This window comes from Pongo abelii, chromosome 13 (assembly GCF_028885655.2).
Source record: "Pongo abelii isolate AG06213 chromosome 13, NHGRI_mPonAbe1-v2.0_pri, whole genome shotgun sequence".
Taxonomy (NCBI): Eukaryota; Metazoa; Chordata; class Mammalia; order Primates; family Hominidae; genus Pongo; species Pongo abelii.
Window position 1 is genome coordinate 60,521,620 of NC_071998.2, and position 14,652 is coordinate 60,536,271.

Genomic DNA, 14,652 nt, shown 5'->3' on the forward strand with positions numbered 1-14,652 from the left:
CAGGCATGAGTCACTGCACCTGGCCAGGAATTCTTATTAACCAGAAATTATGTCATGGAAATGAAGATATTAAGCTGTAATTATTCTGAGCTTGTAAACAGAAAGGGCATTCTGTTGAAGCTGCATTGCATAGCACTTCTCTGTCATCACTCCAATGAATTCATACAAAATTGCTAACAATGATAGCTTACCCTTTATACAAAACAGGCTATAGGGCAAGCATGGTTCTAGAATTGTGAATGGCATTGTAATTGTTAGACAGCTACAATGTAGCAGGCACACGCTAAGCACTTTACATACATGACTCCATGTAGTATTCATTGCCTCTATGAGGAAAGTATTTGATTGTCATTCTAGAGATCAGGAAATTGAGACCCAGACATACTCAGAAACTTGTTCAAGATGTCAGGGCTAGTAAGAAGTGGAGCAGGATTCAACCTCAGTTCTCTTCAATGCTAAGTCAAGGCTGTCTCCATTCTGCCACATGGTTTCTGTGTTTCACCAAGATGCCCCTAATGGAGGCCAGCCTCTGGGTCCAGAGCCCACAAAGACCTGCCAAGGGTGGTACCACACATTCACTCCTCCAAATTTCAGTGTCGATTGACTTGCATGCTATTAACAACACACAAATTGCCATATAGTTGGAATTCAAAATCTTAGTTTCACTCAAAAAACATGGTGACATCTTGCATTAATTGTAAACATGTGCAGGAGGGTCTCTCCATGCCCTTTTAAGAATAGATGGTAAGCTTTGTGTGCTCTTCAGAGTCTTATGACTCAAATAAGGATTGGGAGGGAATGGCTTCTCGGGTAATGTTCTATTTCTCTCCATGGGTGTGTTGAGCTTGTGAAAACTTAAGCACTTGACAGATGACACATCTACCTTTCTCTATGTATATTTTACTTGAATCAAAAGTAAGGAAAGTAAAAGGAATGGTCTCTTCCTGTATTTAGCAGAGTGCAATGAACTCCATGGACCCGTCTTGCAGCTGCAACATTTCTTCATCCACTCATGGCCAAACCTCTGTCAGCTGTAACTCATCCACTTCCTCCTCACCATTCCCGCTGGATTATTTTGAATGCAGAATCACACCATTTCACCTGAACTTCTTCCCCTCCCCCACCCCCAACTCTTAACACTGTGCTCTGTGTGATTTTCAGGTCACTACATGTACGTGGACTCGGTTTATGTGAAGCACTTCCAGGAGGTGGCACAGCTCATCTCCCCGTTGACCACGGCCCCCATGGCTGGCTGCCTGTCATTTTATTACCAGATCCAGCAGGGGAATGACAATGTCTTTTCCCTTTACACTCGGGATGTGGCTGGCCTTTACGAGGAAATCTGGAAAGCAGACAGGCCAGGGAATGCTGCCTGGAACCTTGCGGAGGTCGAGTTCAATGCTCCTTACCCCATGGAGGTAGGTGTACTGGTGCGCACCAGCTGTGCACTGGCACTCTGCAGACATGCCACCCACGCACAGGGCTGGAGATGGAGAGGCTGTGCAGCCTCACACTCAGTCTGTCTTTTCTGCTGTGCCTCAACCGTACTCTTTCTCATCCTCAGCCCTTCTCCTGCTCTCCCTTCTTCTGTGTCCCCTTTGCCTGCCTCTTTTATCACCTTCATTTCCTAGCAAGAGTCATTTTTTATGAGAACAAATATGGCAAAAGCCAGTCAACCAACTAGACTTCTTGGCGACCCTCTCCTTCTGAACCTTGCACTGTGGTCACAGAGGGTTCAAAAGAGGAGATCAGAACCCTCCAAGTAAAACTCAGTCTTGAGCTACCCTTCCTGAGAGCAGTTTTGAAGGTTTTCCTTATTTGAGTGAACTGTTTTTTTTTGTTTTTTTTTTTAGAAAAAGTGACTCATTTCTTTTTTTGCAACATAAATAATGTCGTAAAATCAGAAATAAACTTGCTATTATGACCCTAGTTTGAAACAAAGCTTGATGCCTTCATTTTAAAACTTTTTCCAGTTATATAAGTGACGTGTTCAATGCAGAAGAATTAGAAAATTCAGAGAAATGAAATGAATTAAAATGCCCTCAGCCAACTTCACAAAGGGGAGGACTACTAACATTAAAGTTCTACTATCTTTCTGACCTTTTTCTAAGCACATACATGAATACATGTCTATATCTATGTATGTATTTCAGAAGCTACAAGTACTTTCAGTACTGACTATCCAGCCAAGTAGATAAAATTATCTCCGTATTTACAGACAAGAAGGAAGAAAACAGAGTGTCCAAGAAATTGGACATTTTTTTCTAGGTCACACAGCTGGTGAATGCCAGAGAACTCAGTAACTAAGTTTGTGGACTAAAATCTGACCAAAAGCTGAGGAAGGAGGCCCAGCTCTGTCTGACGACCCCATAGAACCTCTAGAATCAGTGGGTGCAGCAATATGGTTGCTATAAGATTGCTATAAAGATTTGGAGCTATAAGTAGAGTTTCGGTTACCCCAAGTTATTAATATCCCCCACTTTTCACTTTGTGCTTTTTGCAATATCTTCTCCAGTTCCCTTTAAAGTGCCAGAGAAGCAGATTATTCCTCTGGATGGGTTTCGGTGGTGCCATCTGCTAGCCTGATGTAGAGCTGCAGAGAACAGGGTTAGGTCTTAGTTTCTGATGTGTTTCATCTACTGATGGCGTGCCTGCCTCTCCCCACACTCCCTTCCTATTTACCTCCCCACCTCCCCCCCCACAAAAAAAAAAAAACACTCTAGAGAGAGCACAGTGTCTTTTGCAGAATGCGTGCTATTTCCTATCCCAAAGTCCAACCAGGTCTCAATTTGTTCTTGCAGCCCAGTGGAAAATTTTCTGTGAGTTTGGGTTACGAGGAGGAAAAGAAATGCATGTACTGTTTCAAAAGCTTCCTGTCAAAGTCAGATGAGTCCCACACACACACTGACAGCATTCTCTTTACCAACTCCTTCCATCCAACCACAAACTCCTTGGGCAACATTTGTCTGAATCAAATTTTGCTGAATTTTTAAAAATCAATACTTGAAAAGTTACAACTCTGGACACTACTAAACCTCAATACACATCCTTTGGGTCAACACGTGTGATTTCGCTCTACTAGTCTGAACTATTCACTGGTGTTATTTGCTCTCACTCATCAGGAAAAGAAAGTTGTCCTGAAGAAATCAGTGAGTTTAATGTCATCACATTCTCAAGTGAATTTTGAGAAGGAAAACAAACATTGGAGACTGTCTGAACAAGAGAACACATTGGCACAGAGGCTGTGATTAGCAAATGCTGATCAGGAATAGCATTCTTGCCCCACCGGCTCAGTGTAAATTTTGCCATTCACTTTCTTTACCAGCTAGTGCCTTGAGAGCTAAATGTCATGGACCTGTGTTAAGTTTGTAATGTTAATTTGCCCCTTCTCATAAGTCCACATCTTTTCCTTCATTCACAGCCCTTCCCCCTTGGCCAAGACAAACTTCTAGGCTTCCCCTTGGATTTTGGAGAGTTTAGGTACCAGGTCCTTATGGGACCATTACTGTTAAGGTGAAAGGTACTTTAAGAACTATTTTGTCCAAACTCTTTTTCTTTTCAAAAAATGAAGAAACCGAGGGCTGGAGAAGAATGGATCTGCTCAAGCTAATTAGTGGCTAACTAGGCTGGAACCTGAATAGAAGTTCAAGAGGGAGTCAACCTGCAGAAAAAAAAAAAAAATTATTTTTGAAACAGGGTCTCACTCTGTCACCCAGGCTGGAGTGCAGTGGAGTGATCTTGGCTCACTGCAACCTCTGCCTCCCAGGTTCAAGCAATCCTCTCACCTCAGCCTCCCAAGAAGTTGGGACTACAGGCATGTGACACCACACCCAGCTAATTTTTGTATTTTTTGTAAAGATGAGGTTTCACCATGTTGCCCAGGCTGGTCTCAAACTTCTGAGCTCAAATGATCCGCCCACCTCAGCCTCCCAAAGTGCTGGAATTACAGGCATGAGCCACTGCGGCCAACCAACCTTCAGAAAAAGATAGAAAATTAGTTCAGAGCTTGTTATGTGCCTGACTCTGTGCTCGAATATTTGTATACATTATCTCATTATCTCATTTAATCTCCTCAACATTCCTACAAGACAGGTGTTTTATAGATAAGAAAACTGAGACCCTGGGAGGTTAAGTGATTGATATGGTTTGGCTGTGTCTCCACCAAAATCTCATCTTGAATTCCCACATGTTGTGGGAGGGACCCAGTGGGAGGTAATTGAATCATGGGGGCAGTTCTTTCTCATGCCTTTCTCATGGTAGTGAATAAGTCTCATAAGATCTGACAGTTTTATAAGGATGAGTTTCCGTGCACAAGCTCTCTTCTCTTCTCTTTGCCTGCTTCCAACCACATAAGATGTGACTTGCTCCTCTTTGCCTCCTGCCATGATTGTGAGGCCTCCCCAGCCACATGGAACTGTAAGTCCATTAAACTTTTTTTCCAGTATAAATTACCCAGTCTCTGTATGTCTTTATCAGCAGCATTGAAACAAACAAATACAGTGATATATCCAGGCCCACCTAGCTAATAAGTGATGAAAATGGGATTTGAACTCTGGTCTGTCTGCTTCCAAGAAACTATTCTATTCAGAAGAAGCTGCAAACTAGAAGCCTAGAGGTCAAATCTAGTCCACAGTGGTGATCTGTCTGGCTGTGGAGTGGGGTTTTTCATTTTATTTTTGTTTTAATTTTTGAATTAATTGCCAGCATTGACAAACTCAAAGATTTCAGATAAAATCTAGAGTCAGATCCTCTTGATAATTTGCTAGATACAGAGACATTAGGCCTCGTATTTGTTTGCTAGGACTGCCCATAACAAAGTAGCACAAAACAGGTGGCTTAAAAAACAGAAATTTTGTATGTCATTGTTCTGGAGGCCAGAAGTTCATGATCAAGGTGCTGGCAGGGCTTGTTCCTTCTGAGGGCCGTGAGAGAAAATCTGTCCTATGCCTCTCTCCCATTTCTGGTGGTGTGCTGGCAATCTTTGGCATTCCTTGGCTTGTAGCTCTCTGCCTTCATTTTCACATGGCATTCTGTGTGTGTGTGTGTGTGTGTGTGTGTGTGTGAGTGTCTGCATCCAAATTTCTCCTTTTTATAAGGACACCAGTCATTTAAATTAGAGGCTCACTCTACTTCAGCATGACCTCATCTTAACTAATTACATTTGCGGTGACCCTATTCCCAAATAAGGTCACATACTGAGATACTAGAGGTTGGCACTTCAACACAGGAATTGTGTGTGAGGGATGCGGGGGGACACAGTTCAACCCATAACAGGCCTGACTTCCCACATATCAGCAATTGATGAAGCTGAGTGACAGCTGCCCTTTTAGACAGGGTTTCTGCCTCTATTTCACAAGAGGCTACCATACCAAGCCCACTTCTGCATTTCCACTACCTGACTGGCCTTTGTAGGCACTGAAGTTTCAAGCCCTGTTCCATGCTGCGTCTTCTTAGGTTATTAACTCACACAAGAGGACTGCACACCTGGGTGGTTTTTCCAGCACAAGTGAAGGCTGTGCTGACATCTGATTCCCCCATGGTCACAGGCAGAAGGTGGTTGACTGAGCTCACAGTTAAAGTTGCTGGTAGAGGAGAAAGCAAAACTAAAGGGGTTGAAGTCATTGGCCCATGTTCTTTCTAACCATTGGAACATACCTGCACATGCTGAGATCGGGGTTCTCACCTCTGACTGTTGCATCTTTGTCCAGGCCTTGACGTAGAGTTTATATAGGAAGAAGGAAAAGAACTCAGAGGGTGTTTGCTCCTGAGGGATGGCAGGGAGGTAAAAAACAAAACAAAACAAAACAAAAAACCTGGCCCGCTTTCTTAGCCGATTTTTCCTTTAATTGAAGTTCATAATGCTAATTAGTTCTGTAGTTCTAGCAGAAATGACATAGGCACTTCAGCTGACACTCAAGGAAGAGGGGCATATCCATCAATAAATGGCAACTTTAGAGACTCTGTCTTGGTCCATTCAGGCTGCTATAACAAAATACCATAAACTAGGTAATTTATAAACAACAGAAATGTATTTCTTACAGTCCTGAAGTCTGGGAAGTCCTAGATCAAAGTGTTGGCAGATCTGGCGTCTGGTGAGGGCCTGTTTCCTGGTCCATATGGCACCTACTCATTGTGTCCTCAAATTCCAGAAGGGGCAAATGAGCTCCCTTGGGCCTCACTTATAAGGGCACCAATCCCATTCCAAAACCTAATCACCTCCCAAAAAGCCCCACCTTCTATTACCATTCCCTTAGGGGTTCATATGTCAACGTATGACTTTGGAGAATTTGTGAGTGTCCCACAGACACTCAGATCATAGCAGTTTCATTCTCCCAAAAAGAGACTGTAGGTTGAGGAGGGTGCTGCCCAAACTCATATTTGGAAATCTGATTCCATGAGTCCTTGTAACTTGGCTTCATCTGGTTTGATTGACATGTCATTTTAAATCATTAAGAGCACTTAAGCCAAACTGAAAATATGTGAACATGTGACAGCATGCCATTTTCCTCTGCAGGTTATTTTCGAAGTTGCTTTCAATGGTCCCAAGGGAGGTTATGTTGCCCTGGATGATATTTCGTTCTCTCCTGTTCACTGCCAGAATCAGACAGGTGAGCATTCTCTATTTGTCATTGCATTTTGGGATGTTCCTGTTTCAATAGATGTTTGTGGTCAGAACTTGTTTTAATTGCTTTTAATTTTCATATCTTTCCCCTTTTCTCATCCTTAAAAAATTATTTAATCAAAGGTCATTTTTCTGGAATATTACTCTCTTTTCCTCCCTCACAGAGGGAATCTAATGTTTCTGACACCATCAGCCAGTTGTCCTATCTTAGGAAGGTTTCATCTTTCCTTCCCAGGAAAAGAAAATTAAATAATACTAACTTATTCTCACTCCCTCACTCCATCTTTCTCTTTAGAGGATATCTTGGGCCCATAAATGGATGGCTGGGTAGATGGACAAAGCTCTCACAATCTACTGAATAGAATGATATATTTTTAAAACCCTTTCCAACTGTATGTATCCAAAATTTATAAATGGCCTCATGTTTAAAGATGTTAGTATTTGGTAGACATCTCTAGATAGTTTTAGCTAAATAGCATGTGCTCTTAATTGAATTACTTTCCACTTCCAAGATGAACCTTCAAATTATTTTATCATGATCAGTTTTGTGATTTCATAAATTTAATGTTTAAAATGAGAGGATTATTTTTACTCTCTGGAAAAATAGGTAAGCAAATTGATTCAAAGTGAATTAGAAAGCAAATGTTTTATAATAAGAAGGATAATAATATATTAATGATAACCCAGATAAATAAAATTGACCTTACTGTTTAGTGAATTTGTTTCCTTGAGAGACCAAGGGAGACATTATGGTCACCCCGCCTTATTAGTGAGCCCTTATCCTTGGTTATGTAGCATGGAAAGTAATTTATGAACTTGGCATTTGAGGTCTTTCACTCAAGATAGAGTTGGTTTGTAATTTAATATGATTTCAGATACATTCTGCAAATCAGGGGACTAAGAAATTTTTTTTTTTTTTTGGGAAGGGGAACTGGGGGGTCTCGCTCTGTCACCCAGGCTAGAGTGCAGTGGTGCAGTTACAGCTCACCACAGCCTCAAACTCGTGGCCTCAAGTCATCTTCCTGTTTCAGCCTTCTGGGCAGCTGAGACTGGCTAGTTTTTTGCTTTTTTATTTTAGTAGAGATGAGGTCTCACTATGTTGTCCAGGCTGGTCTTGAACTCTTGAGCTCAAGGGATCCTCCCACTTTGTCCTCCCAAAGTGCTGGCATTACAGGTGTGAGCCACAGTTTACATGGAAAAATATTTTCAACTTGAGCTAAACTGTTACCCCAAAACTAAACAGAAATCTACTAATTTGCTGAAATTGAATACTATTTTTCCTAATTCTAATTTTTTAAAAGGTTGTAAAACAGATAGAACCAGATTAGATTTACATACTTTTTAATGATTTAATCCAAACAATAATCAAAGATTAAGAGTCTCTAAATTTGACAGAACACAGAAACCAACATTGTTTTACTTCTCTACATTTGATTCCTCCCTAATCCTATCAGTTAATATTTCAATTACATTCATAGTAATTTCACAACCTCTTTATCATTATTTTTAGACAAGATCTTTTTTCTATCACTAGGCAGTGACACTGAAATTTATATTCCCTTGTTTTGTCTATGGTAGAAGAGGTGTTTATCTAATATCTGCGCTGGGCAGAGGGTGGGTGAAGAGGCAGCTGGAGGTAACAGAACCAACTTAATCACCCACAAGTAATGTTCAGAAATGCTCCTCCTTTTGAAAAAAAGAGAATTTGTGTGAGCTCTTTCCTCCTACACAGGTGGTCTGTCTGGTGAAAGGAAAAGAAAGGTTCCAGCAAAACAAGGACCATGTGTTAAGAGGGCTGTTGACCCCTCAGTCTGCACAGTACAGATTCCTTCTGTACAGGAACTTCCACAGATATGAGTTCTTATACAGTTCGGTTAACCAAGACTCCATACTGATCTTCAGAACTTCCCACTATGCCAGCTTGGCTTTAAATGGTTTAATTGCATCATCGTAGTGTTATGCTCAATCCACCAGGAATGTGGATTCACATCCCTATTCTGTCACTTCCAAGCTATCTGGCATGGGTCATGGGTTATTTAACTTCTTTGAGACTCTTTCCACATCTATAGGAAAGATGGAAGAATCTGTTTCATAGACTTGTTGGGAAGGTTAATAAGTTAATGTCTGTGAAGGCCTTAGCACAGAGTATGGTACACAGAAAATGCTTCATCATGAGACAGTATTATTTACTTTATTTTCAAAATATGCCCACCCATCCCTGGAGAACAGTGGATCAGATTGCAACTAAAGAGAACCAGCAAAGGGCACTAGCTTGATGATTGTGTCAGCTGGAGCCTGCTTTATGTCTTTCATTGAGCAGCTGTGGGCCAGATTGAGTCTTTAGAAGCTGAGCCTTTTAATTTTCATACTTCATCTTACATTTCACAAATAGTTTATGCCCTTCTGTTTCATAACAGGTGCCAACATTTTTTCCTTATCTTGGTTAACTCCAGACTTCTTGTCTCTGCTTTTCCCAGCTGGATCTAGCATTTTCTTCCCTCATCTCCCTAATAGGCTGAGACAGGAATCATATCAACATATGAAGCATCTTGTTCCCACCATCTGGTTGGGTTTAGAGTTAATCCAGTCTCCCGGACCTGAGACCCATCTCATAGTCACAGGTACTCAACAGCAATGTCATGTGGCCCTCCAATGAACTGCCCCCACCCCCGCCCCGTGCTTCCAGAGGACTGTGAGACCATCCCCCACTTCCCCCTCCATCTCTTTGCCCCCTCACTCTCCCCCTCCACAACCACATTTGTCCCAAAGTTTAGAAGATGGGAGCAAGCCTTCCTTTTGGTCTGTAAATCTTTGAATGCCTAAGAGGTGATCCCATTCACTTCTAGAATCCTGCCATAAAACCCAGCCTCAGACTGAGAGCTCTACTGCTCTGCCATATGCAGACCCAATCTCCTTTCTGGGCTTGGGTCCACCCCACACCCAGGGACTGGGTTGATCCTAACACTCATGGGAACGCCTCTCAGAGAATCACTACCTAAATCCCAATATTGGCCATTCACCGACAACACATTGCCCCAACCTCTTGTCTATTTGGAAACCCAGGCCCAATTGCTGCCTAGGCTACAGCTAAGGTTGCCCCATCCTTTCTTATCTTAAATGCCCCCAAGGGTCTCCACAGCCTAGTCAGTGACTCTGGCCCTTGTTTCCCCATAGGTCTTCAGTGTGGTGCCAGGTCCCACTGCCTCTCCTACCCAAGCCAGCTTTGAGCTGTCTCAGCCTGCTCTTGGGCTGGCACATGCTAGAGTAAAACTACCCTGCAAGGTTAGCAGTGTAGAGAACACACTGCCCCCAGTATCTATCTTTTAGCACTCTAGGGGCTATTGAGCCTTTTAGATCTGTGGAACCAATGCTGAGTTTCTCTCCATGAACTCCATGGAGCAGAGGAAAGGATGAGAAATGTTTCCAACTACTCTCAAACTGCAACACACTCCTGCTAATTAGATTATCTTCAAAGCTTCTCATTTCTAAAAAGTTCAAATGTCAGAAAGCAAGTAATTAACTAAACCTTACATTATGATGCTTTTTGGTAAGTTGCTTAAAGGGGCTTTAGTTCTTTTTTCTTTTTTTCTTGATCATCAACAGATGCTCAGAGGCTTCCAACTGCCTCTGATTCCTCCCTATGCTTCAAATACATCATTACACTTCCCAGCAGCTAAATTTGTGACCCGCCCTTTACTAACACCTCTGAAACAAGCTTGAAGCAAAGCCTCTGCACCCACTCAGGTCACAAACAGGCCTCTGGCCCCATCTTCAGGAATCAGACACTGTCTCAGGGTAGAAGCAGCACTCTAGGTGAAAAAGATTTAGCTCCTGAGTTATGCTTTTGAGATTTTTTTTTTATCAGACCTCCTCAAGACCCCAGGAAAATCCATTTCAAATCTATTCATTAGCAAAATATTATAATCACATCATCAGAAAAATATTTTCTGTATGACTCAGTATATCACCATGGAGAGAAGTGATCCTGGCTTACTTTTAAGTTTTTTTGATAGGCATTATTTTTTTAGTGTAGTTTTAGGTTCACAGCAAAATTGAGAGGAAGATACAGAGGTCTCTCATAGTCCCCGTGCCTTCATATGCATCACTGTCCCCAAAGTCCATAGTTTACATTAAGGTTCACTCATGGTATTGTATACTCTATGGATTTGGACAAATGTATAATGACATGTATCCACCATTGTAGTATCATACAGAATATTTTCATTGCCCTAAAAACCCCCTCTATATTCAGGCCAGGCATGGTGGTGCACACCTGTAATCCCAGCACTTTGGGAGGCAAAGGAGGGTGGATTGCTTGAGCCCAGGAGTTGTAGACCAGCCTGGGCAACATGGTGAAACCCTGTCTGTACAAAAAATACAAAAATTAGCCAGGCATGGTGGTGCATGCCTATGGTCCCAGCTTCTTAGGAGGCTAAAGAAGGATAGGTTGAACCCAGGAGGTAGAGGCTACAGTGAGCCAAGATTGCACCTGTGCACTCCAGCCTGGGCCACAAAGTGGGACCCTGTCTCAAAAACAAAAAGCAAACAAAAAACTCTCTATGTTTTGCCTATTCACCTCTCCTTCCCCCCAACCCGTGGCAATTACTGTTCTTTTTACTGTCCCCATAGTTTTGCCTTTTCAAGAATGTCATATAGTTGGAATCATAGAGTGTGTAGCCTTTTCAGACTGGCTTCCTGTACTTTGTAATATGTATTTAAGTTTTCTCCGTATCATTTCGCGGCTTGATAGCTCATTTCCTCTTAGCGCTGAGTGATATTTAGTTGTCTGGATGTACCACAGTTTATGTATCCACTCACCTACTGAAGGACATAGCTTGGTTGCTTTCAAGTTTTGGTGCTTATGAATAAAACTTCTGTAAACTTTCACGTTTTTATGCCACCTTCCACCCCCTCCCACACATCTAATAACTGAGTTAAGATTCTCTTGCAGTCGCCCAAGAGCACTGCTTTAAGATTCATTCCTTCTTCTACCCTCTCTAGCTGGGACAAAGAATGAAAAAAAAGGAGGAAGGGGGAAGATTCATTCCTGATGATGAATTCACTGACCTACTGTTCTCTTCGTGCATGGCACTTGGCAGTGCCACCCCATTTCCTGAGTTAGATGGCCATCCATAGATTTGGGATTTTTATTTGTTTATTACCCAGTAGCAGAGGGGTGACTAATACTGAATGCTTTAATGGGGTTTCCTGTGGTCTCAAATATCCATGAGAGAATGTCAAAGGATCCTTCTTCGTGTAACATCTTATTCATTTTTCACAGACTTTATCTTCGGGGCTTAAAGATACCCTGGTGCTGACAGAATCAGGCAGACCAGGGTGTGGGCTAATCTACCCATCTTAGAGCATTGAGAATTCTCTTCATTTCCTCTTCTCCAGTCTGGCTCATCTGGGTTTGCTCCTGGTGCACTTCCTAGGGCATATCCCCTGAGATACAATCAGGTTCTAGTTATATAGGAACACTTTTTACCTGATCTTTTTTTTTGTAATGTGTTGTTAATCAGTTACTTTTTAAAATTTAATTTTCTTGGAGCTCTTTAATTTTCTATCATTTCAAACTCAGACAAAATCTGCAGGAAAACTACAAAGAACTCCTATATACTCTTCACCCAGCTCTACAAATTAAGATTTTGCCATGTTTGCTTTATCTACCATTTAAGAATAGGTTGCAAACATCATGCCCCTTTACCATTAAATATTTTAGTGTGTATTTTATAATCAAACACATTCTTCAGCATAACTATAGGATAATTATGGAGTTCAGGAAATTTAATACTGATACAACATTATCAACTTACTTTCGGTCCATACACCAATGTTTCCAATTGCCCCAATAACAACCTTTATAGATATCTGTTCTTCTGGACCAAGATTGAATCTTGCATCCCTGGTAGCATTTGATTGTCATGCCTCTTTCATCCACTTTAATCTGGGTCAGTTCTTCAGCCCACCTGAATGTTTTCTTGCTTTGGAAATTGACAAATTGAGAATATAGTAAGTTTTTATAGTGAGCTGTTTCATCGGCTCACTGCTCCTAGAGCTCAAATGTTTCCCTAGAGATAATTTTCCAGTTATTCAACACATGTCCTCTCTCCCTAGTCCCAGATTGTTAGACGTGTATGTCAGCATTCAGACAAGAATCACACTTGGCTGCACCGAATGTATCCCAACTGCTACAGTCACATCCCCTCTGTTCTAAGAGGGCAATCTGAACAGCGTGATTTACAAGCCACTTGTTGATAGGATTAAAAGTTATTCTCAAAAGAGTAGAAGTATTTTATTTGTATAAATGTATGTGGCACAAATACGGTTTTGTTACAGGCATAGATTGCATAGTGTTAAGTGAGGATTTTAAGGTATCCATCCTGGAATAACATACATTGTACCCATTAAGTAATTCCTTACCTTCCATACCCCCTCCTACTCCCTCACCCTTCTAAGTCTCCACTGCCTATCATTCCATTCTCTGTATCAGTGTGTACACATTATTTAGCTCCCACTTATGAGTGAGAGCATGTAGTATTTGTGTTTCTGTGTCTGACTTGTTTCACCTAAGATAATGACCTCCAATTCCAACCATGTTGCTGCAAAAGACATAATTTCATTGTTTTTATGGATGAATAGTATTCCAGTTTGTATGTACATATGATACTTTATTCAGTCATCCGCTGATGGGCACTGAGGTTGTTTCCTTATCTTTGCTACTGTTAATAGTGCTGAGATAAACATACAAGTGCATCATCTTTTTGATATATTGATTTCTTTTCCTTTGAGTAGATACTCAGTAATGGGATTGCTGGATCGAATGGTAGTTCTATTTTCATTTTTTTGAGAAATCTCCACACTCTTTTCCATAGTGGCTGTACTAGTTTACATTCTCACTAACATTGTATAAGAGTTCCCTTTTCTCCACATCCTCACCAACATCTGTTAATTTTTGTCTTTTTAATAATAGCCATTCTGACTAAGCTGATATCGTGTAGTTTTAATTTGCATTTCTCTGCCGATTAGTGATGTTGAACATTTTTTTTATATACCTGTTGGCCATTTGTATGTCTTCTCAAAGAGCAGAAATCTTTTATGTTCCCTCTAGGCCATCTGGGGTGAGGTATTTATAGAACAGGATAAATAATACCAGAACTCGGCAAAGTCAAAGCAATAGCAGTACCCATGACAGAACTGTGACTCTTTGACCTGCACAATTTAAACTGAGTGATGACTTTCTTCAAGCAGATCAGCTCCTACTACTGATGTCAAAGTAGACATCAGCTGTGCTTCTGACACAGAGATTGAGCAACAAAGGAAAATTATTTCTATAAAATATTATATCTAAAATCTTCATCTTAGAGACAAATTGAGTCCCATAAAATCTCTTCCTTTTCTCTTTTTTTCTTTTAAAATTTTTATGAATGAATTGTGAATTGTGAAGAAGTATATGAATAAATGTTCACAGTCATGAGAGGAAATTTCTTTTGAAGTCGGGTACTTCATTTTTATAATGTGAACAGTGCTCCTTTCTCCCCTCCCTTTAGAAAGGAAAAGAACAATTTTCCTGTCATGTTGAAATGTTGGTTTGATGCTAACCTGTCAGCATGCCCTTTGGGTAAAGATATTTAGTTGTGCTTTACTTCTTCAATCTCCCCTGGTACAAATGTATATATATAAATATCTGTCAACCAGTTGATGTAGTCCTTTGAGATCTTTGGGACTGACTGTCATTAACTTTGCTTGTCCTTTGCTCAGAACTTCTGTTCAGTGCCGTGGAAGCCAGCTGCAATTTTGAGCAAGATCTCTGCAACTTTTACCAAGATAAAGAAGGTCCAGGTTGGACCCGAGTGAAAGTAAAACCAAACATGTATCGGGCTGGAGACCACACTACAGGCTTAGGTAAATCAGGGATCTATCTATGTGGGGACGTCTTGGGTAGTCGTAAGCTTTATTGGCCATTCCTACTTCATACCTGCAAAGATATCGACTTAAAGAAAAAAGGCAGCTGTGAAGAAGCAAAGACA

At 41.1% G+C, this 14,652-nt stretch overlaps 1 protein-coding gene across 4 annotated transcripts in view; it reads left to right on the forward strand.

The window, feature by feature from the left end:
- The window catches only part of MAMDC2 (MAM domain containing 2), a 182,428-nt gene that overhangs the window by 81,084 nt on the left and 86,692 nt on the right, over positions 1–14,652 (forward strand). For all 4 annotated transcript variants that reach the window (XR_010136520.1, XM_002819853.6, XM_054520031.2 and 1 more), the window contains exons 6-8: positions 1,162–1,418; positions 6,515–6,608; positions 14,384–14,527. Coding sequence is in view for 3 of the 4 variants with exons in the window: in XM_002819853.6 (XP_002819899.3) it covers positions 1,162–1,418; positions 6,515–6,608; positions 14,384–14,527 (495 nt within the window). In the remaining variant the exon portion in view is untranslated. The remainder of the gene's footprint in view (positions 1–1,161; positions 1,419–6,514; positions 6,609–14,383; positions 14,528–14,652) is intronic.